The sequence below is a fragment of the Argiope bruennichi genome, chromosome 6 (genome assembly GCF_947563725.1).
Source record: "Argiope bruennichi chromosome 6, qqArgBrue1.1, whole genome shotgun sequence".
NCBI classification, from domain to species: Eukaryota; Metazoa; Arthropoda; class Arachnida; order Araneae; family Araneidae; genus Argiope; species Argiope bruennichi.
This window is the reverse complement of record NC_079156.1, coordinates 119405880-119431443: the sequence shown is the minus strand read 5'-3', so window position 1 is coordinate 119431443 and position 25564 is coordinate 119405880. Positions and strand designations below refer to the sequence as shown.

Genomic DNA, 25564 nt, shown 5'->3' with positions numbered 1-25564 from the left:
CTAGTTTCCAGGTGATTCAAATTTTTCAGTTTTCAAGTAAATACGCAGCACTTCCTGATAGTTGAAGAAATTTTATTGCTTTTTTTATATACATATATCACGAATTTTTATTTCAAAAACCTCAAATCTCAGAGCTATATTTATTACAATATTGGAGAAAAGTTATATATAAGACAGAGGAATTAAAATGGCTGTCATTTAAAATGGTCTCAATCGTAAGAAATTTTCCAATATTTTTATAAAGCGAGGCTGCCATAAGTAACTACACTTGATTGAGAAGACTGCGAATCGCTGGATATACCAGCTTACTATTGGTTATCTACCTTGGGTTGAAAAGCAGTTTACACACTTTTTATACGAACTCAAAGAACGAAAATTAATTGATTGGAAGTTCAGAGTAAGCAAAACACTTTTAATCTCTCCTATTAGCACCAAATATTGTTGCGAATCTGTAATATTGCTTTCCTTACCAGTTAGTATCATAATAAGAAAGAGATTTCAGCGTATACGTTAATGAGTGCGAAATGGGTGCCTGGTCAATGTCTGCCCGCTTCCCTGTCCTAGATTTGGCGATAAAAAATAAATAAATAAAAAAACGACTATCATAAGTGCAGGAATTTTGAAGATGTCTTTGTTAGTTGCCAAGATATGTGATCTCTCCAAAAGCTTCCGTAGTTCCCTGTCTTGGAAGGTGTATAAATTGATATTCACTCACAGGAATGAAGTTGAGAGAATTCTCTCTTTGAAATCTTGATGGCAAAGTCAGATCTTATTGTTTTACCTTATAACTTTGGGCTGTGCTGCTTTCACCGATAAATTCAAGGCAAAATCACTGCTTTAGACGATCAACAAAATTTTTCTTTTTAAACAGAAACTAATTGTCATCTTCACCTAAACTTCCTTGACTGCCGTCTTGTCACAAAAACACCATCTTGACAAAAATCAAATCATATAAAATAAATTACTCAGGATAATTTCTAATGCACCATGTTTCCTCCGCAATAACATGCTCCATAAAGATTAGGAAATACTGAAAATGGAGGATCATATAAAAGCTTTTTTTAAATATTCTCCAATCTTCTATACAATAGTCAACTCTGGCATCAAAGTTCAAATCCAATTTTCCTATCTGAACGCTACTATTAAATGAAGTGTTTGGGGGGGCGGCAGCCAAATCACATATCAACAAACTAGAAACAACCCAAACAAAATAGCCAGACAAATAGCCCAAGTACCATGGTACATCAGAAATAAGCAAATCCTCAAAGAACTTCATTTACAAACAATAGCCAATTACTTTAAAAAATTAGCCATAAATTTCTTCCATACAATAGATAATCATAATAACTCTGCAATAGCAAATATACCTACCTACAACCCAAGAAATCCTAAGAAGAAGAGAAGACCCAGAACACTCCTCCTGGAAGAGTAAAAATTAATGATCATCGACCGTACATGCCCTTATCAGGGCTATTAAGGAAAGTCGTGATCATTAACCCTTTGATAACCCTTTGACTACCTAACCGGACAGGACAGGACAGAATCGACGAAGGCGTGCCTACAGCAGGTAATGGATACCTAATTAAAATTAATCAGTTATATATCATAATTAGTAATATAAAAAATTTTATGCATGTTATTTCCTTTTTTTTTTTAATCTTTCTTTATCTTAATAACCATATTCCCTTACAGAGTCCAATAGATACCCAGGCAATTAAATATTCATGTTTAAATCATAGATGCTAGTAAATTATTAAAATTATTATAAGGTTTCGGAGATTAAGGACCTACGAGTCCAGGTGCTCCGTTGAAATACCCATCACGTCGTCGTATTAAATGAAGTGTTTTACTTGGGTCACTTTATAGATCTGTCATTACTTACAGTAATTCATTTTATCCTTCATCTCTTAAATTCTCATCGCATCTACTTACACAATTCTTTTGCAACTTACTGCTTCACCACTACGATTAGCACGAAATGCTTTTGTCCGTTGTTTTATTAACTCAATCTAAAATTAAAAGCATCCGTCTTTGAAGCTCAACGCATCCAGTCTCAGTACAACACTAAATTCTACATTTATACGTACATGCTCAGAACGCTATATATGGTTCAAATATATTGGATTAGAGCATAACCTTCACCATCGAACTTTCGACAAAATTGGTATCTACCTGACAAATGCTTATTTCTAGTTATAGATTTAATATGATATGCGACAGCACGTTTGAAACATGTAAATATACGCAGAATATTATTTAAATAAATGAAAAAAACAAAACATATATTACTTTCCCTTAAATATTTTTTTTCTCACAAAAATTTGATATAGATATACTTACAACATGTGGGGAAGTGAAGCTTCGCTTTAGAAATTAAATCTTCGGCCATATCCAATAAAGCGCGAGACTTTTCATTTTTTCCCACAGTTTTAAGTTTTATTTGATCCATCGCTTCCTGATAAAGATAAAAGAAAGTACGCACCGCACACAAACCAGTATTGCCTACATATTAATAATAAAAAGAAGATTTAATTATTAAATTAATCTTTTATAGCATCATGTGACAGTTTTATTTCAAATCGTATCTATGCCTAAAATATTCTAAATTTCCCTATTTTTATTCTAAATCCTATTCTAATATTCCAAATTCCTTTTTTGGATAACTGTTCTTTGACGTATGTACGTTTTTGAGATATATCAGTTTATTATTATTATTTATTTATATTTTTCTGTCAGAAAATTTCTAGATCCGAAAGTGGTGTGGAAATTGGAATTTTCCACACCACTTTTTTTGTAAAATACATTTTATTATATAAAAATGTAAAGTAATATTTACTTGTTATTTGTAATAAAAATACTAAACTTATCGAAAGTTATCTGAATGGATGACTGGATTTGTAGCAGAGAATAAACTCGAAATGAACAAGTTCCGAGGTATTAGAAGCGGCTAGAGATGTTGCGATGGGAAATTCTTCAGAATAGTAACTTATTACGCATATCTTCAAGAAAAGTATGATTGAGTTCGTTATTTTTTGACAACTGAAAGATTGTTCCGAACTTGTTTCCGATTAATTTTAAATATGATTGTATTAGAAATATTTTGAATACAATTTCGATTATTTACAAGCAGTATGGAAATATGAATGTATATGATTGATTTAAAATCAAGAACGATGAACTAGCATTCGTTATTTTCAATTAATCCTAAATACGCTTAAAGTTTTTTTTTTTCATTGAAAATATTTTGAATGTATTTTCGATTATTTTTAAGATCTAAACTTTGATATACAGTCATTTGACGCCTTGCGAGGTAGGCAATTTTTCGGTGGCGCTTTTGCTACCGTTACTCTGTTGCTGCCATTTGCGCTACATTCGGCCATTTCACTAAAATTTGGCCTTAAACTATTTTTTTTGGCTAAAATGATTGTATATCAAAGCTGTTCCTTTGTAAGCATGCCCGAATTAAAAACTTTCTGGTAGCATCCATTATTTCCCATTAATCTTAAAAAAGATTGTATTTTTTGGAATTATTTTGAATGTACTTTCGATTATTTTTAAGCATGACAGAAATGTGAATGTATATGATTAATTAAAAATGAGTTATTATTGTGTGTTCGTATTTATATTTTGATAATGTATAAAATCCAGCTCCAAAAGCCTTAATGGTTTAATATTAGCTATTTGAAATATTTTCAGTTATTTATAAACGCAATTTGAAAAACTGTTATCTTTCAATCATTTACAAATGTAATTATATTGTGAATTTATATTTAATATGGATGCAAGAATTGCAGGCTGTACACAATTCAAATATTTTGAATATTGTACAGCTCATCACACATTTCTGTCATTTAAGCAGATGGTGCAGGTTTAAAATATTGATTTCTAATGAACTACAACAGATAGAATGCAATCACATACTATATACCATTTCTTGTTCCATTTAAGTAACTTGTACCTAATTATTGAACTCACTATTTTAACTATTATACGATATCTCAATTCTTGAAGAGTAACAGGTACAGTGATACATACATGCTGTCTTTAATGCACCCTCTACAAATAAGGTTAAGGGTGCTAGGACTACTTTCGAAAGAAGTTAGGATACGCGGAACACTTTTTTCTTACATGTCAAGGTGACCAGTTTTTATCCTTCACAGATAATGATGACCATATTTTCTATTGTTTGTCAACGGATTCTAACACCCACCGCGCTTTTGCACGTGCGTTAGAATGGGTTTAATTCGACAAAATAGAGGTGAGGGAAAAGATGAAAGGAACATCTTTTGCATTTAACAATAAAGTAAATTCAGGAAATGCGCTCATCCTTCCCCGTCTCATCCCTTCGTGAGATAGAATCGTCGAAAAGTGGTCATCTCAAGATATTGAAACGAACAGTACGAATATCGCATAGTCAAGAGGCTAAGATCAGCTGTCGTGTTTTCTGGGCTCCCAAGATTAAAGCTTTTTACGCTGTTGAATTACGTCAAAGGTTGGTTAATATAGCATGTAAGTGTTCCGAAATCTTTCATTGCGGTTTCTGATGATGATGTAAAACCAAAGAAATTCATAAAAATTCTAAATTGAACGTTGAGATAGTACTGTATCATCAGCGATAAGCCAATAGACAAATCTATTGAAAATGGTAAAAACCTACTAAAACTTGCACTGTGAATTGACATCAGCAAAAATTCATCGTATCCTTTAAAAGTTCTTCTAATTTATTAAATAAAATAGAAGAACAGTAAATAAGGTCCTAAGACCTTCCTGTTTATCATATTCTGGCCAGTCCCCTAAATGCTCTGGTGATTGTATCTTCGAGGCAAAGTGTGAATTCAAATATATATTTTACGTTAACAAAGTTCAAAGACTGTTCAGCAGACCTTCCTGGAGATATTTGGATAAATGCAGAAATTCGAAAGCGGCTGAATATTTTTGAGCACAGTGTATTTTCAATTGTATTTTTAAATACAAAGGATATTATAAGATTGAAATACTAAAAATTACTTTCTTATAATACTTTTTTTTTACAATATTGCATGACTTTCGATAAAAAATGTTGATTATTTCTTACTAAATAATTGGCATGTTTATTAAAAATGAATTTTTTGTCCAGTAGAAGGCTAAATCTGATTTTCATCAAAGAAGTGGAGAGACTTGAATTGTTTGACGCAATAGCATTTTCTAAGCATTACTGCAAGGATTTGTATCTGTTGATTGCCAGAGAATGTATTATTTTTCATTACGTTACAGAGAGTACACGATGAAACTTACAGCGTTCTCTTGAGCTACAGTAGTAACAACACCAGCAGAAAAAGTTCATTATTAACTTTTAGTAAAAATGTTAAACTGTAATTCTTCATCTTCTTTTTTAATAAAATTACATTTCTTTGTGATGACAAAAATTATTTATAAAATTTTTTTATGTAAACTGATTGCTTCGATACAAAAGACACGTGCAACTACCATTATTATGTTTTGGTTATATAAATATTGACGTAAGGCGAGTTCGCAAATTGTACAGACTAACTCTATGGCAAAAGATACCGACGTGCTCTGATTGGTCGATTTCTTTCGCACAGACTTTCTATGCTGTAGCTGCTGCAACCCTGTTGCATTGTTTAGTTTCTAAGTACTTTTTTGCTTGCCATTTTTCAAAATGGAGAAATTAAATCTCCCAGAGAAATACAATTATAAAATAATTCAGATTGATGAGAATAGCGCTATTTTTCGTATTTCAGATCTTGTAAATAAAGAATTAGCACAGGTAGCAATTTTTCTGTGAAGTATTATTAAAATTAGACTTGAAAATTAAGCTTTTATTTTACGGGAAATGATCGGCCAATTTTTTAATTAAATTTTCACGTTAAAATCATTACCATAAAATATTTATATGCAAACATACTATATTTATTACGATATTTAGATGACATTTAACGGAATAGAAATAATTATAATTCTTATTGAATATTCATGCGAAATAAAATAACACAAGGAGATATTTATTTATTAATTTCGTATTCAAATTATTACCATAAGATGTCTATCTGCAAATGTGCTATATTTGTTAAGATATTTAGATTCATATAGTTATTAACAATCTAATTATTAATCTTGATATTTGTTATTAACTTAATATTTAGATTTATAAATATATAAATAGTTTATACTTTTCCTTTGAATACTTATTTCTTGCATTTCTGTAACACATATTTTAGAAATGGATTCAAGAACATCAACAAAGATCGGAAACAGTTCGGCACAGCTTTGCAAGGTTTGAGCCAAATAAGCGATAACTACACTATTATGAGTGCAAAACATTGCCAAAAAGATGCCAAGGCATAAACCAATCAGAGCACATCGGTATCTTTTGAAATAGAGTTAGTCTGTACAATTTGCGAACTCTCTAACGGAAGTGGTAATTACAAATATAGAATTATTGTTCCTCAATACTGGAAAGGCCCTTATAAAATAATATATAAAATCTATTGAAAATTAAAAAAATACTTCAGCAAGGAACTATTTTACTTGAAAATTCAATAAATACACATATTTGTCATTGCTAAATTTGTATATAATTTCCATGGTTTAATTCTTTATTTGTAATTATGTCAATCTTTGTTAAACAATAACCATGTACTAAGAGTAAAGTCTTTAAAAGAACATTAAACAATTTATTTATAAAAAGAAACAATATGGAATTTTTTATAAACTACATTTTGTTATCATATGTATATAGCAAATACGAATAAAATGCGATGCATCATCAATAGAAGTCAAAGACAAAAGCAAGATAATTATGATGATAGATAAAAATATGAAAATTCAGTTGAAGCCCATTCATTGGCAAATGTACCCGGGTAATTTTCCTCCTACGAATCCAGGCCATTTCTGGATGATATTGTACAGATCTTTTCCCGGGCAATCCGTGCATTTGGCATTCCGGTGACCATGGATTTGACGAGATGTTGTGACGAATTTCTATAAAGAAATAATATCAAAAAGAAATTTAAGAAGAAATAAAACTAAAAACAATTATCGGACAAAATAAATTCTTTTCTGAACTAAACTGCATTTGTCCTGAAGTAAACAAATTTGCGCCAAATTATTTTCATTTGTTATCATTCAAGCCAATAAAATACCTATTAAATGCGCCAAATAGAAACTCTTAGGCTTCAGCTTGAAATAATTATCGCACATTTAGCAGCACAAGTAAACTCATTTACAGGTACTTCGGCTATTATTAAATATTGAAAATTAAATCAATAAATAAAATTTTCAAATTTTAAAAAATATTTTTGGTGTTTGCATATTAGAAAATAAAAAAAAAAATGTGCTTGTAATGATTTACAGAAGTTGTGTTTGAGGATTTCATAACTATTTTTATAGCTCTTTACGAAATGCTCCCCGCCATGAATAATGATATTTAATTTAGAAGTAGCTACTGTCGAATCTCAAACACGGAAATCTTCCGCGCCTTTACGCATGCGGCAGGAAGCGTTTATTTCACCAAAATAGAAGTGAAATGAAAGAAAATGCATCAATAGAACGGAAGTCAAGGGCAACGCCTAATAATGTACGGATACGCTTAAGATGGTAACAATGGTGACATGATGTATCATGTGGAAGCTCGCATATCTTCTAGCGTACCACCGTCCGTTTTGTGGAGTTAAATAATTCGAAAGTGCTAGTCTCGGTGTCCTCAGACTAACAGTGTAATCTTGTTGTTTTTACTTGTTATGTGATTAATCTTATTTATTTTGGCCTTCATAGATGATTTTTGTATAATCTTAATCCACAAATTCAAATTGCTTGCTGCTCGAGCGAGCAATCATTGCAAGGTAATCATGCGATTAATCGCGATTATAGAGATATCTTCAAAAAACTACAATAACTTCGTAGTCAACGCATTTTAAAGCCGTTACTAAAAGATTTTCTGCAATTAAATTAGAAAACCAATTAAGTCAATAATAGGTGAGTCAAATAATAAATCAATTTGGTAAAAGTATACAATTGGGTGCCCCTTGATTTTTTGGCGATTTTTTTGACGCAAAGATCGGCGCCAAGGGGAGTTTTGGTTGGTAACCCAACAGTAACGTCAATGAACATAAAACATTATGAAAACCAGAAGTGATGCTCCATCACTGAAATTTGTTGCCAATCGAAGGGACACCCAAATCTACACTAGAACCGTCAATTATAAATCAACATAATTATTCATGTAGTTTACAGAATAAAATATAGAGCTCAAGCAGTTAAAAGGATAGATGATTTATGCAACTTTGATTTTAGACTACGCTAAAAAAATACAAGCAAAGCGTGTATTTGGCGTGGTCTTTGGCATTATTTGTACTAAATTTTGTTTGTTTCCCCATCACTGTTATTTATCATTCCAGTGTTAAATCTAGGTCAAGCAAGATGTCCCAAACCCCCTTTTTTTCTTTTTGTAATGACTGCACCGATTTAGAGAATCCCACCAGATGTGAAGGCTGTCAAACGCTTTTTATATCGTAACAATTAATGATCGAGCGAATATCCTCAAAAATATAGTCCTCATTTATGGAACACAATAAATTGACAAAATGCAATTAAATTATGCAAAAATTTGTCGTAAAATTGGGCCAAAGCTCATGATAATTACAGAAGAAGTATTTTCTGTGATAGACTTCATCTGTATCTGTAATTATAATAAAGCTCAATATATGTGTGTGTGTGTTGGCGCTCTACAGATCAGACCGTTTGACTTACAGCTACCAAATTTGGTACATGTATACCTTGGAGGCCGGGAATGTGCACCTGGGGTCCCTTTTTTGAATTTTTAATTAGAATATTAATTATTAATTAAAAACTAACTTTCCCGCCAAAAAAATCTTCATTTCCCCACCGCCAAATGAGTAAGGCTTCAGTTTTTCCCACGCTAATGAGGTTAGGCTGAACATTTTTCGACCGATTATTTCAAACGATTCTGTTTATTTTCTTGATGTTGGATGCATTTAAAATTAAACATTGTTAATTAACCAATCTTTCAGATTCATTCTGAAGTACTTTTGAATTAAAAGAAAACAGAATAAAGGAAATTAAAAATTTCTAATCTGCATAGCGTTACCCCAACTGGCGTAGAAAAATTCACGCATTTGCGTTACCATAACTGGCGTTGAAAATTCACGCATGAGCTTTATGTTCTGATTGTTGACAACTATTTTCAACGGATGCGGACTTGATTTAAACTACTTTTAGGTTAGTGGTATGCTTTTGTAATTGAATTGTATTTATGTTAGTTTTATATTTTTTGTATATAGTTATAGTTTTAAGTACATAGTATTTTAAGTAGTTTTTTTTAAACCTGTTTTCGACCGATTATTTTAAACGATTCTGTATATTTCCTTAGTACTTGATACATTTAAAACTAAACATTGTTAATTAATTGATCTGTTCACGATGAATCTGAGAAAATTTTGTTGACAAATTCTTGAGATATTACATAAATTAAGAAAGATATTCTTTAGTGCCCATAAGGTTTAAATGCTCAGTGATTTTGTTTACAAATATCATATTATAAAAAAAATGCTTTGTTTCAGTAAAAAATATTATTATATTAATTGCAGATTAATCATTTCCACTTCCACTTTAATTTAAAGCATACATTCTACGGGAGCTAACAGAAAATTAGAGAGATACATATTACGTTATGACTGAAGGTTTTTATAATATGAGTGAATTGTATGACATTGAAGTTTTAAAATATTTTGATGAAGAAGCTATTAAAGTAGGAATTACATAAAATATTTAATTATTAAAATTTTAACGAGCATTAAGATTGGCGAACTGGCTGGTCGCCAAAGGTGACTAGTAAATAATATAGAATGGAATTCAAGCAAACCAATTCAAGCAGTGTCTCATAATGAGAGAATCAGATGAAGGAATGTTTGAATTGTCAAAACAACTTATATATGAGCATTAAATGTGGTTTCAGGAACTTTTGGCACAGATGGCAGAATCACTATTGAGCCGAAACGCAATGAATCCATGAACAATGTGGATAACTATGCCGAAAATTAAAGTATGTGGCAATAAATAATATGTAGTATATGCCCGGCCAAATAAAATGTAAAATGCTTGGGTAGGCTCAAGATTGATGTACAATGGCTGAAGTTGAATTATTTTGGAATGATTTCTCAACAAATGTAATCATGACAATTTTTTATTGTAACCCAAAAAGGCGTCTGTTACCATTTCTGGTAACCATCTAAAATGGATGAATTTTGGCTGGCTTTGGACGACTGGCTTGAATTCGATCTGCTTGGCGAGAAATCGTCCATTAATCTTAAGTTTTACCAAATGCTCAAGTATGCCATCGACTTGAAATATTATAAAACTATGGTATAATGCTGCTTACCAGCTGAACTCCACAGTCAATGAGTTTTCTTGCTGCATCGATCATCGCAGGACTCGGTTCTATGGTATCGTACTTTCCCATGAAGGAAATGCCGATGGATCTTGCGTTGTAACCTAGAGTGTGAGATCCGACTTTTTCCCAACCACGACCTTCGTAGATTCGACCATCTCCACCCACCAGGAAACTATAGCCTATGTCTCTCCACTCTGCAACAAAAAGAAAATACTTACTGTACAATACTTACAAAATATTAAGATTTCATGATATACACTATTTATTAAACAATATCATATTTGGGAAGAGAAGCAATTCTGAGGGGTAGCGAACGTATGTGGAACAGGACATTTTTTTAATACCCAAATCAACGATTTAGCAAAACTAAACGACATTGCTAATTTTATCCCTTTGTGGCACATCTCCTTAGAAAATGAAAAACTCACTAATATTTCGTCTGCATAGCGCATCCTCAACTGGTGCCCGGGGCACCTATACAACCATTGCCTAAGTTACTGCTCTGAACATATCCCTATCATGATTAACTACACTGAAATACTGAAGTTAAAAGTGGTTTTACATTTGGCCAGTTTAAGACGGCCAGTAGGCAGTGCATGCGTAGAAAAGCTGAAAAATGCTGTTCGATCCATGACAAGTACTTGTCCCGACGGGACAACAGCATGCTGCTGTATTATATTTTTTCTGATTGCGAAGTGCATTTGTAAGATTTGGCTGGGATTTTTCTTTTTTTTTTTTGGCGTGAAAAAATTTATTACTTATCATAGATTAATTCCTAGGTTTAGCTAATTGGGAATCCATTTCGTTCTTAATTTCTTCAGCAAGGATTTTGCTTATAATTAAAATGGACGTTTTAGCCATTTCCACCTAAAAAAAGATTAAAAATTTGAGAATAGTTGGAGGTGCCATCATAAAAAAAAATTAACAATATTTGATCAAAAGGAATCAAAACGCTACGACTATCGCAAATATGAGACAGGTTATAACTGAATTGACCCCCAAATTCGATACGAAGTGAAAAAGAAAAATTCAAGAACTCAAAAATGGCAATTTATAGCCAAGCATGGAATGCCTGAATCTATGAAATTGTGGTAAACATAAATCAGTCCATTTTTTTCACGTGCTGCCTACTGGCAGGCCTTATAACTGGCCGAGTATAAACCCACCATAGCAATAGGCAGAAGATATACGAATAACCTCATATTGCACTGAAATGAATATCTAGACTATATATAATCTTAGTTTTATTTAACATTTTAGTCCTGGCAACATTAACATTTTTTTTTTTGTATAATTTTATCGAATGATCAATAAGGCGATTATCAACTCTTAACTACATCTAATGTATATATATATATATATATTATATATCAGCTAATAATATTATTATTAACTATAATCTGCTTATAAAGTACCGACATTCATCCATCCAAAAATACGGAGCTGGTATATCATATTCGCAACACCTCATCTTCGTTATATTATGTTATCTTGGAACTTCAGTAAAAGTTTCAAGGAATAAGTCTATCAGTTTATACCGGCTTTTAAAAAGAACAAAACTTCATTATACAAATATAGGTATTGGCACTTAAATTCTGTCGAAATACATCAATAACTTCGAAATATCTTCGGATCATTGTCGTAGGGTTTGGCAGGAAAATCATAATCAAAATAATTTTATTATGAAAGCAATCTAAATTATATACTTAAATATATTTTCACTATTTAAATTATATTCTCATGCTTATGGGGTTTTAAAAAATTTAAAAAATTGTAAAAAAAACAAACATATTTTGTAAAAAATAATAAACAAAGTCACGGGGACGATTTTGTTACTAGGTGAACTAGATGACCACTTAGGAACATTGCAAATTTGTTGATCAGGAGACTAAAAAAGAACAGCGTTGGTCCTATAAATTGAATAATAGCAGCAGCATTATTATAAAAATAACAACAGTAAAATTAATCTCTATGAAATTAACCCACCGCCATCAGTGACATCACCCAATACACATAACCAAAAGTGGCGATGGCATGATTGTATAGATTTAATTTATATAGATGATATTCATTAATCCTTTTTTTTTTCTCTCAGTTTCTGATGAACTAAAGTTTTGAAATTTGTATAATGTTTTTGTAATAACAATAAATATTATTATATCTCCAGAATTTAATAATTAATTAATAGATTAATTTTAATTAACATTTGGCTAAATATGTGTAACAACATTTGGCACGAAATTTGAGAAAATTAAGAATCTATAATATTTTGAATCATGAATTACGAAATATATTAAAGACTAAAAAGTAAAAAATAAATAATAATGACAATGAAATTTAAGGGTTCATTATTCTTACTATTAATCAGTAAGAGTGGTCTACCCAAAACTTTCCTGCATACTCTCTGTTAATCTTGTCATGCCAGAGAATGCCTTACATGGCACTGGCGTACATACTTTGGCACGGATTTAATATTTTTACTGAATCTACCATGTCATCTTTGGCGAGTTATTTGGCGATTAATCCTTGGCATGCATTAACAATATCTAAAAATCAAATTTATGTTTTAAGCAGATTTTTTTCAACCCATTGAAACAAAAACTTGACACAAAACTACACTTGAAGCCATAAAATCCCATACAAAATTTGATGTATTTAAATCATTGCATTTTCGCATTATCGCGTTTATAAATTTCTAAAAGTACAGACCGACAGACAGTCAACCCGTAGTTGGATTTGATTAGAAATTTAATAGGTACCTACACTATATCTGTGCGCCGAATTTTATCTAACTAATTTTCTTCGTTTTGTAACTATCGTATTAACTTATATTTGAATAGTTAGATCCTCTAAATACATTTTACTCAAAATTTGATCGAAATCTGTACGTTTAGTGTTAAGACAGTATACCAAATTTCATCCGTCTAGCTCGAAGCACTTATAAGTTATCTTTGTCACAGATGCAGACATTTTCTAAAAATGTGTTTCTCGAACTAAGTGAAGTCTGAAACATGGAGATTCGTTCAAAATCTCGAGTTCATACTTTTTTACGATTATTATACTTTCTCTATACTACATATAAGAGAAAGTAAAAAGGTAAAGAGAATGTCTAAGATAGGGTACTAAAACGTTAAAGGAAAATTTTGATTACAAATTTGGGCTTCAATATTTAATCTCAAAAGCAAGAGGCGCTGAAAGCAATATTTTAAAGAAATTAACCCACAGAGATTATAATAAAAAAGAAAATTACAAAAAAAAAAAAAAAAAAAAAAAATTAATAATAGTTCAAAATGCATTTAAACTTTTCATTTTTGTTGAAAAGACATTTCCATAATTGGTGCTATTAGTAATTTTAGGAATATTTTCAAATCTCGAGAGAAAATGATCACTTTTGCTTTTATTAACAATAATGCTAAAATTGGGAAAGTAAAGAATGCTGATGTATTAATTATTAAAACCAACATTTCTTATTTTCTTAGCAGAACAGCAATTTCAGGACTGGCGAGGAGATTGACTATTTACTCTTTAAATGAGGTCAATGAAAAAGAACTTGTAGTTCTAAAGTTTCTAAAAATTAGGACTCCTAAATAGTTATCCTTTACCACGGCTAAACAAAATAATACGGTATAATTGTCAAACTGTAAGGGAGCGTTCACACGAGACCAACTATTGTGAGTAATAGAAGGTCATGCCTATTTCAGGAATGTCACGTGACTTCAATGGGACAATGGTAAATAGTTGTCTCGATGAGACAACTACTTACCAATGTCCCATTGGGGTCAAGTGATCTTGAGGTAGGCATGCCTTCTATTGCACGTAATAGTTGGCCTCATGTGAACGCTGCTTAACTGTAACTTCGCCAAACTGTTACTTAAAAAAAAACTTACTTTAACTTTTTAATTAGCTAAAGAATACGGTAATCTAACCGTATTTTTTAATTATATTTAACTAATATTCTTCTGTTTGGAGTAATTTGGCAAAAATAAATAAATAATAATAATCTATACGTGCTCTTTATTTTTATCTTATTAATAAATGGACAATAAAAATTATAAGAAAGTTTATGGGAATACCCTTCAGAACTTACTTTTAACATCAATATGATAATTCTGTATTTGACGAGCAACTTTGGAGCATGAATCTTTGCTGTTGCATGTGGCGCCATCTGTATGGTGAATGAACACATGACTTACAGGAACTCTCATTGCAGGGACAGGTCTTCCGGTTCGGGCACCCCATTGAGCTCTGGTGACAATTTCTGGGCATGCTGTAAAGAAAATAAAAATAAATTTGATCGAATGAATCATAGATATTTAGTTTTGTCAATTTAAAATCTGCCTTCTGTAATCAAAATGTTACTTTCTCTTTTAAGTTTTTGTAAATTCAGGATCGATAGATTATTTTACCTTTGGAATGGGCTGGTATATATGATATACTAAAAAGCGTTTAGAATCTTTTTCTTCACTTAGGGCTATTCTGCTAGATTTATAATCAGTCTTTAGATAGCGATTGCGGTTTATCTTTAGTCTCTCTGAACGTAATGCGTAACAACATGCATGACGGATGCTTTTATAATCGACGAAAAATTCAAATCTCGTCTCCTATTGAATCGAAAATAGGAGAAAATAATGCTCGAAAATCCCCATCTTTAAAAGAAAAGTTAAATTTTAACTAGCCCTAATCAATAGGTTAATATTAATTTGTTTAGTCAGGGGACGTATTTTCCTTTCTACTTTCTCGTACACTTACACTTAATGATATATTTTGAGTATAGTCTAATCTATACTTAAATAAAGCTCAATGTGTGTGTGTGTGTATTGGCGCTCTACAGGCCAGACCGTTTTACATACAGCTACCAAATTTGGTACATGTATACCTTGGAGGTCGGGAATGTGCACCTGGGGTCCCTTTTTTGAATTTTTGATTAGAATTTTATTAATTAAAAACTAATTTTCCAGCCAAAAACTCTTTTCATTTTCCCCACCGCCAAATGAGAAAGACTTCAGTTTTTTTTCCCACGCTAATGAGGCTAGGCTTACCATTTTTCAGTCGATTATTTAAAACGATTCTGTTTGTTTATTTTCTTAATGTTTGAAGCATTTAAAATTAAACATTGTTAATTAATTGATCTTTCAGATTCATTCTGAAGAACTTTTGAATTAAAATAAAACAAAATAAAGGAAATTAAAAATTTCTTATCTGCATAGCGTTACCCCAACCATAACTGGCGTTGCAATTCACGCATGCGGACTTGATTTAAATTATTTTTAGATTAGTTGTATGCTTTTGTAATTAAATTTTATTTATATTAGTTATATATTTTTGGTATACGTTTTGTATATATGTACATCGTTTTTAAGTAGTTTTTTTTTAAACCTGTTTTCGACCGATAATTTTAAACGATTTATTTTATTTTCTTAATGTTTGATGCATTTAAAATTAAACATTGTTAATGAATCGATCAGTTCATGATGAATCTGAGAAAATTTTATTAACAAGTTCTTGAGATTTTGCATAAATTAAGAAAGATATTCTTTAGTGCCATTAAAGTTTAAACTCTCAGTGTTTTCAGTAATCATATTACAAAAAAAATGTCTTGTTTCAGTAAAAAAATATTATTATATTAATTGTAAATTAATCTTTTCCACTTTAATTTAAAGCATAAATTCTACGGGAGCTAACAGAAAATTAGAGAGATACATATTGCGTTATGACTGAAGGTCTTTAAAATATTATGAGCGAATTATATGATTATCAAAATTTTAAGTTTTAAAAATTTTTGATGAAGAATCTATTAAAGTAGGAAGTGCATAAAATATTTAATTATTAAAATTTAAACGAACATTAAGATTGGCAAACCGGCTGTTCGACAAAGATGGCTGGTATTAAATAAAATCGAGTATATATTTTACACCTCTTTTGGTGACCGATTGAATTTTAGATTTAATATAGATATACAGTTTTTTTTAGTCAGCTCCTCATACAAAATTTCAGTTATTTAGTTAGGTTATTTACATACACATCGATATACAAATAAACAGACTCCCATTTGGCAGAGTTAGTCCAAAACTAGATAGAGATCTACAGTTTTATAATAAAGATATTTCACCTTTCTACTTTGTTACTTTTACAATAGACAAATTGGCAGACATTTAAAACAACCTTGATGGATTAGATTTGCATATTAATAAATATCAACATTTAATATTTATACAAATTTCACTATTCTAATTCATTGTATCTTCGGGTTTATGGCACAATTCTAAAAATGTTCTATTATTCAGATTCATGGAGATCTAAAACGCGAGGATTCATCGATCGAATTCTTTGAAATAATTACTTCTGGCAAGCAGTCTTGCTGTCCGACAACATAAACATTTTCCCTGCCCAATAAAATAGATTCAGTGTTCATCTCCATATTTCTAACGATGTCAGTCTTCGGGCGGTTTGCTTGTAAAAGACCTTCGGAATCGTGTTCCGTCGATTTTAACTTGGCGACATTATTGATGCCCAAATTTGACAGACAACTCGCACTATTATATAGCTGTGTCCTAGGTTTATAGCATTTGAATTTTGGTTTCTATATACATACTTGTTCGTACATTTGAGTTTGTGACCTTTTACAGTGAATTATATTATTTTGATTCAAGGAATTTTTGTCGCTATTGTGCCTCCTTTCATAAATGGAAAACGGTAAAAAATGTAATGGCGTAAAATTGATTGTAGCAGGTGGTGTAAATTGTAGCAGGTGGTATTGATTTCATAATATGTTCCAATAGAATAAAAAGGGGTGATATTGTTTAGTAAAAGAAAATTCAATAACTTACTTGCAGCTTCGAATCCTATAACCAGTGACAGGAAGATGAAGGTGTAAAATATCATCTTTGGGAACTCTTCTCTTCTGAAAGGACATAACAAGAAATAGTAAACATGCATAAAAAATAGTTAAAATTACAAATTGATAAGCACTTAATTTGCTCCAAATTAACCCTGATTTCAAGGCTTCTATTTAAGCTATACTCCTTATTTTATTGTGTCAGTTTAAACTATATTCCTGATTTTACTTTGTCAGTCTAAGCTATATTTTCAAATCATTCGAAAACATTTGCATAGTTGACAGGAATTATTAAGTTTTGTTTAATTGGCGGGCTGTATTTTAGAACGAAGAAAATTAATTTTCAAAAGAAATAAGTTTGTATTCTTTTAACAACATTGTTCATTGGTTTGACGTTTGGAAAAAAGAGGCATCCGATCGACATAGTTATTTAAACGGTATTATTGTAAACAACAAATGAACGAGAACGAGAACGAGAACAATTATCTCAAACGAGTTGAGTTTTACACAAATTTCGAAAGAAATAGTTTCAAAGTAGGTGTCAGAAATCATTATTATAGAAAAAAAATGAAACCAAACGAGAAAATCTCGCTAAATGCATCAACACTACTGCAATAAAAATTAACTAAAGTTATTCTTTTCGAAGATACTGTAAAAGGCATCAACAATATTAAAACAAACACATAACAACTTATAAGTTACTGAAAAATATTATCTTCTGTATGAAATTACGTGGAACTTTAATAGAGGCAACTATTTATTTACATGGAATATAAAAGTGATTCATGCCACTATGTTTTACAGATATTCAATATAGTCGCCAGCATTATGTACAACCTATTTCCAACGATGTGGAAGTCGCAGAACACCTGTAGCAGGGCCTGTTCTGTTGATAGTTCGAACGTGCCGGTCTACTGCCGCAAGAATCACTGGAACAGTTTTGAAGCGAATGCCACGAAGTGGTTCTTCATCTTAGGAATTAAGTCAAAAGTCAATTAGGAATTAAGTCAAAAGGGCTTTGATCTGGGGAGTATGGTGGATGGTAAAGTATTTTCCAGCCCCATCGATCAAGCAAATCAGCCACAGCTTGCGCTGCATGTGGCCGAGAATTGCCATGCAAAATGATAGGGACGTTCTGCAGAAAGTGTCGCCGTTTTTTTCTCAAAGCTAGCCTGAGATGGTGCTCCAAAAATGAGCAGTAATACTGCGCATTGACAGTCTGCTGTGGGGGAACGATATACGTTAGGATGACACCATCACAGTCATACACAAGTATCAGCATAACTTTCACATTGCTGGGGTTCTGAAGAAATTTCAAACTTCGAGGTGACCCATAATGACGCCATTCGATTGATTGGAGTTTCAGTTTTGGCTGGTACGATCTGGCCAAGTCTCATCCAGCGTAATGATACGGTATAAAAAAATCCTTTCTTTTGCGCTCATAGCGTTCCAGGTGGATTCGACCAGCATCGTATCGTAGCCATTTCTGCATTTCCGTCAAATGATGTGGAACCCATCGTGAAGCAATTTTTCTCATGTCCAGGCGTTCCTTCAGAATGTGCAACATAGTCGTATGCACAAATCTGTCTGTCGGGCCAGCTCACGAATGCCTTGGCATCGATTACTGTTCATTAGTGCGGCAACATCATGCACTTCTGCTTCGCTGACACTAGGACGACCTGGCCGATGCATGTCTGCCACATTTTTGTGTTCTTCATTGAAGGCTTTTACCCATCTTGCAACAGTTCTGTAAGGTAAAGCAGATTTCCCCTTAAGCCTCTTGAAGTCCTACATGACATTATCGTGCTGTACGACCTCTGGCACATTCAATTTTTATCCAATTTCGTTGTTTTTGTTTTGAAAACATCCTGACAACACTTACTTTAAACCGCAAGCTAATACAAGCATCAGTTCTTCGCGTCACTCCGCATGCGCTGACATAGGAAGGACGAGTTTTTTGCTGAGAGGTAAGGTAGGTATGTAGCTAACGTATGGTATACGTGACATTCTTTGGCTTTGTTGCGTGGCATTTTTACAGCAGTGTTGCCACTATTAAAGTTCCAACCCTCGTACAATTTAAATAATGTTATTAAAAATAGTTTTTAAAATACTGTTATTAAAAGGATTGGCAGTAAAGTAGGTTTCTTTTACTTTAATTATTTTATACCTTTTACTCCTTAATCCATAACTCATTATTACAAAGACTTGAAATCATTTCTTTTCCACAAATTCAATACATGTAGTGTCATTTTATAGAAAAGAAACGTCGTTGATATGGCGCGGAAGTTTGAAGAGGTGGTTGCTGGTTCATGTGTTGTCCTCGCCATCTGTAAAAGGTTTACCCCACAGTAGTGTCAGTGTAACATCTAAATTCTAGCTCTGAAACGCTAAAAATTGACAAAACAACATGTGCAGTACGGTATATAATTTCGTGGTCCAAATGCCTATGCACTAAAAGTCTCTTTGGAGCATGATAGCTTTTAATTTGATCATTAATCAATCAGTTATCAAGTTTCCTTTTTTTAAAAATTATATCAATATTTGTAATATTTTATTTTCATTGAGTTGATTAAATCTTATCTTTATCATATCTTGGTTATTTATCATTCAAATTATTTGAAGGTTAATGAAAAGTTCATAGAATCAATTCGCATTGCGTTTTGATATTTTAAATGTTTCAAACAGAAATTATTTATTTGCTTAAAAGTTTCTTCAAAGGGACCATCAATATGTTTGTAAGAATTCATAAATTAATATTCACTGCTCAAAGCGAGTTTATTGTAATGTGTTTATTTACTATATTACTGTTATAAAAATACATTTAACTGAATTTATTAGATTTAGAATCTTTTGCCAAATTCCACTAGAAATGCTTTCGAGCAGCCCTTATAATTTTGAGCCAAGGCCAGATGGCGTGACGAAGTTTGACCGAGTATCCTATTTCCAAAATTCTGTACCACACTTGCTAGCTAGGGAATGCTTAGTCCCAAGGATATGATTTGTACTATTTGGATCCAAGCGAAATCGAACTTCGAAGCCAGGGTATTGTGGTTTTGAAGCTGACACTTCCAAATCTTTATAAAAATGCGGTTCAATTCTTATACTTCGAATAAGAGATATCTACGTAATTTTCAAAATATAAATTTTTTATTCATTTCTACTACAATTTCTTAAATATATTGGCAATGCTCAGGCATAATATAGTGAGTTTTAACTCAAATGGCCATATTTTCTAAACTTTAATTCGGAACACTTGCTAGCCCGGAATCGGGATTGGGGACTGTAATTTAAGGAAGGTGTAGAGGGTATTGTATAAAATTCGAAAATATTGTTATTAATAAATAAAATAATTTTGTTTTAAAAAATTCAGAGACAAACAGGTAGTTATTCAAGAAAAGCATGCTAATATGTAGAGAGTTGCAACATAGAATATATTTTTAAATATAATTTTTCAACAAATAAATTTAGCAATTTTTACCTTCATAAATACGAAGTATATAAAGAGAATATGTTGCAATCGTTGAAAATTTCGAACTCTTGGATTTTGACTATCTTCGCGGTTCTGACACATATGTACTCTGTAAAACACATTTTTGGAATTATGCCTATCTATATGCCTGTCTCTGAACACAATAACTCAAAGCAGTTTAGAGCTCGATGGATGAAATTTGTTATATGTTCATTACTTAATGATTTCGATTATAATTTGAACAACATTTATTAAGAGGAAGCTTGTTTGTCCCGCTGTTCGAATATAAGTTAATACGATACTACAAAATGTAGAGATTTAGGTGAAAAAAGTTTCAAGAACATCTAAAGATTTTTCCAGGGTACGGGCTACTTCTAATTTTTTCAAAGTGTTATGGTACACCCAGCGGCTTAGGTCTACTATATTTATTATAACTTAATAATAAATGCGGAATATGTACTTATTTACATAATTACAAACATAATAATAATAGCAAGATGCAAACATAATAATAATAGCCAGGAACAGAAAAATATCAAATGATGCATTTAATATCAAACAATTCAAAATACATAAAAAATAAATTATTTTCATTTAAAGTTAGTTTTTATAGTTAGTAGAAGACTTAGGCTGCATATTGCCCGCCAGTCTTGAATATCTCGGTATATAATTACAAACTGCTAATCTTGCCCTGGATCCTAAGTGGTCGTCTGTGAGACGGGAACGATGTGTTATCTTAACTATATTCATCATTGAAAACGCAGATTCACACAAATAGGTAGAGCCAAAGAACAAAAATGATACGCAACTTTTTTTTCAATTAGAATATTTTACTTAGTCTATTAGATTCCAAAAGTTATTCTTAGGTTGAACGACGTGATTTTAAAACTATGTCACTTTGAAGGAGAAAAACTTCGTTTTCTTCAAGAGATAAAAATAATATTATATTCAATAAATATGTTTCTTAGTAACGCGTATTAAGTCTTAGTTAAGGCGGTTACCCCAAAATGTCTTGGTGGTCCATCGGTCGATCGCGATCAACTTAGCACCCACTCCTTATATAAAGTGTACATATGTGTCAAATTTCGGATAAATTCAGTGAAAAGATTGACCTCCTGTCAGGTTTTGCAATCACAATCGTGTAAACGTAATAAATCAAAAATCAATGAACTTGTGGTGAATAGCATATAATCCAGTTAACAACTACGCTACACCAAAGCGTACGCTTTTGTATCCTGGTTTAGTTACTGGACTGCTAACCACAAGGTTCCATGTTCTATCTTCGTACATCTCATATCGCTGAAATCGGTGGCCTCGGACGATGAACCTTCAACCTTCGTACAGCTGTTGTGGCGCCTTCTACCCGCAACCAAAGTTGTCAGATTTAGTTGACGCAGCAATTAAAGTCGCCAGACTCACTTGGCGCAGCAGCATCGGCAACCACTCACCTAAACACACTCGCTACTCAAACTGGGTACAGGCCCATTAGACAACAGCTTAATAAATACTTCACCACTCAACAGCCGTATCGTTCGTCTCACCTCCGACTCACTGGAGGGAGATTACTGTGGTGAATAGCATATAATCCAATTAACAACTACGCTACACCAGAGCGTATGCTTTTGTATCCTGTTTTAGTTACTGGACTGCAAACCACAAGGTCCCAGGTTATGTCCTCACTCCTACCCCTATCGCTTCAAACTTAAATATATGAAATTTGGTATGATTTTGTAGCTTCAAATGCAGTTCATTCGATTGGGAAAGAAGGTGTCCAAAATACAAATTCGGTTTTATGGCAGTTGTGTAATAAACATCCCCCTCAAAAAAAATTATGAAAGAACGCATGCTAATGGACTCTTTCCTAATTCCCCTTTAATAATACACAGTTACATTTATTAGAGACCACTCCCGCTGGTTTTAATAAGAAATATATATTGATCAATAACATTCGGAATAAATTCTTGATAAATCTTTCGATATTGGACAAACAATTGGAATTCGTGACTGTCCAGGCTAAACCAGACATCTTAGTTTCGAACTGATGAAACGAATAATATCAGTTTGGCATTGAATTTACTTTCAATTATATAAATAAAATCCTTTATACCACGACTTTCATAAATATCACATAACTGATGTAGTTAATAATTTGTACCCTTTCTCACTCAGGTTAAATTATTAAAACTAATTTATATAAACAGCTGTAGATTGATCAAAAATAAATTATATCTATACTTATAATAAAGAAGAAAATGTATGTCTGCTTGTATATGTTGGAGTTCTGAAAGCCAGATTATTTGACTTAGAGCTATCAAACTTGGTACATACGTACATTGCAGGGTGGGAATGTGTAACTCGAAGTAATTAAAAAAATGTTTTAATTAATGAAAAATTTGGCGCTTTTCGGACATCAGAAAATACTATCACACAAACATGAATTTTACACTATTTCAAAATTTGAAACATCAGTTTTTTTAATGTTATCAATAGTTGTTTGAAGTTTTCCTAAAGTTTGACAATTTTTTAAAAATAATTATTTACCAAATTTTCAATAATGTATTAGTTATATCATTGTATTGAAATTCAAAGCGTTTTCATTGTTACATCAAATATTTAATCTCGTAATTTTCTTCCATTGCTGAAAGCTAAGGAAGAAGGATTAAAAAAAAACCATCTGTGTAGTTAAGACACCAGATAAAACCAGTAGTCTTTTTGGTCTACCACAATTTTTATCATATATTCTCGAATAAAAGTGTTATCCCAAAGAATGCCTTGTATGAGATTACCATACAATAGTTGCTAAATAATAACATTTAGCCTGAATTCAGCATTTTTACTGCATTTTTTGTTTCAGAATTGAAACAAAAATTTAACCCAAAACTACATTTGCAGTATCAAAATGCCACACCAAATATGAATAATTATTTAACCCTTTTCTCAGGCCGTGGGAAACATGCTTCCCACCAAATTGATCAGTCTTTGTATGAAATTATGTAGGTTGGCATAAGTTCTGACAAATTTCATTAGAAAGACAGAAACTTAGATGCTTCAGTTCTTTATCTCACACAAAATGATGTGTCTTGGTTTGTCATTTAATTATTAATTAATTAATAAAATTAAATTTATCTAATAAGCTAAATGAATCGCTTTCCTTATTCTAATTTCAAGCCTAAAAATATTTTAACATAATATGACTAGAAAAAAATGGCCCTTTAAAGGGTTAAATCATTCCGTTTTTGAGCTATTGCATTTTCTGTAAGTACAAACCGACAAACGAATAATCTCTTCTTAAATTTGGCTCAAAATTTTAAAATGCCGTAGATGTAAAATGTGTGTTTTATCTAATTTTATCGTTTTGTAGTTATCGTGTAATATACATTTGAACAGCTGGACAGATTGACCTCCTATGAACGGATTTTTACCCAAAATTTGGTAGAAATATGCAAATTTGGTCACAATATCATATGCCGAATTTCAGTCGTCTAGTTCAAAGTGTTTTTCAGTTATTTTTTGTCATAAACAGACAGATGGACATTTTCCAAAGATGTGTTTTTCGAACTCAGGGAAGGTCTAAAAGGTGAAGATTTTGACGGTTACAATACTTTCCTCTATACTTTGTATACAAAAAAGAAAAAAAAAAAAGATTAAAATATCGTGTCATTTTGAAGACAAATGAAAGAGATATTTACTTTTATAACAGCATTTTGAACTTATGACATTTTCTCCATTAGTAAGATTGTCGGATATGACAAGTAAAACAATTAAAATGACATTATATAAATGTCAATCAGTTTGACGGAATCATGGATATAAAATTATATCTAAACGAATTATCTGAAATCGAATATATAAGTATATAATATTCCTGATTGACCTACTGGTCGCCTGAGACGACTAGTATTTAATAAATTTCAATCTACACAGGAAATTAAAGGCCAACTTACCTGTTAGGTTTTACCAGACACTCGATAAAGAATATCCGTTAAGACTGAAAAGACGGCCGGCGCGCACAACTGATAAATTCCTTGTAAACTGATAACGCACTTGATTTCCCTCGATAAAGTGACAAACCGGAAGCTGATATCTTGGCGGAAAGAAGCGGGAAATTTTATGGCAATCATTCTTTAGCTGGGGATTTCCTCGCATATCTCGAGTGGTGAATGTTAAGCAAGAAAAAATTTCGTTTCACTTTCTATTTGCATTTAGCAAAAGTGCAGATATCCAAAAAGTGTTTTTTTCACTTTAAAAACATTAGCAAGATCAATGAGATTGAGACTGCTCAAAACTTTCGCGCATATTCTCTAATAAAAATGTTATCCTAGAGAACGTCTTGCATAACACTGGCGTACAATAGTTACGAAATAATAACCTTTCACGTGAATTTTGCATTTTTACTGAATCTATCGTAAAATTATTGGCAAGGGTTTTGGCGATTATTCCTTAACATGCAGTTTATAGTAATTGAAAGTCGAATTTGTGTTTTAGACGTGTTTTATCCCTACCGATTGAAACAAAAATTTGATACAAAATTACATTTAAAGTCACAAAATCACGTACCAAATTTAGCATATTTAAGTCATTGTGTTTTTTAAGGTATCATGTTTACATGTTTCTGAAAGTACAGATACACAAACGGTCAACCCCTTTTTGGATATGGCTCAAAATCTGATATGAGTCTACAATATAGATGTTAATCTTGTGTACCAAATTTCATCCATACAGTTCTTCTCGTTTCGTAGTTATCATGTTAACTTATATTTGAACAACTGGACAGACTTCCTCTGAACAAAATTTGATAGAAATCTACAAATTTTGGTATAAAGAAAGTATACCAAATTTCATTCGTCTAGCT

General features: G+C 31.8%; 1 protein-coding gene across 1 annotated transcript; it reads right to left on the bottom strand.

The window, feature by feature from the left end:
- Positions 1-6653: 6653 nt before the first annotated feature.
- LOC129971091 (peptidoglycan recognition protein-like) lies at positions 6654-24791 on the bottom strand. The gene is made up of 5 exons (XM_056084568.1): positions 24657-24791; positions 17236-17309; positions 14496-14675; positions 10397-10602; positions 6654-6981 (listed from the first exon to the last, which is right to left on the bottom strand). The coding sequence occupies exons 2-5, from the start codon at positions 17288-17290 to the stop codon at positions 6841-6843; spliced, it is 582 nt and encodes a 193-aa protein (XP_055940543.1). The 5' UTR covers positions 17291-17309; positions 24657-24791; the 3' UTR covers positions 6654-6840.
- Positions 24792-25564: the final 773 nt, after the last annotated feature.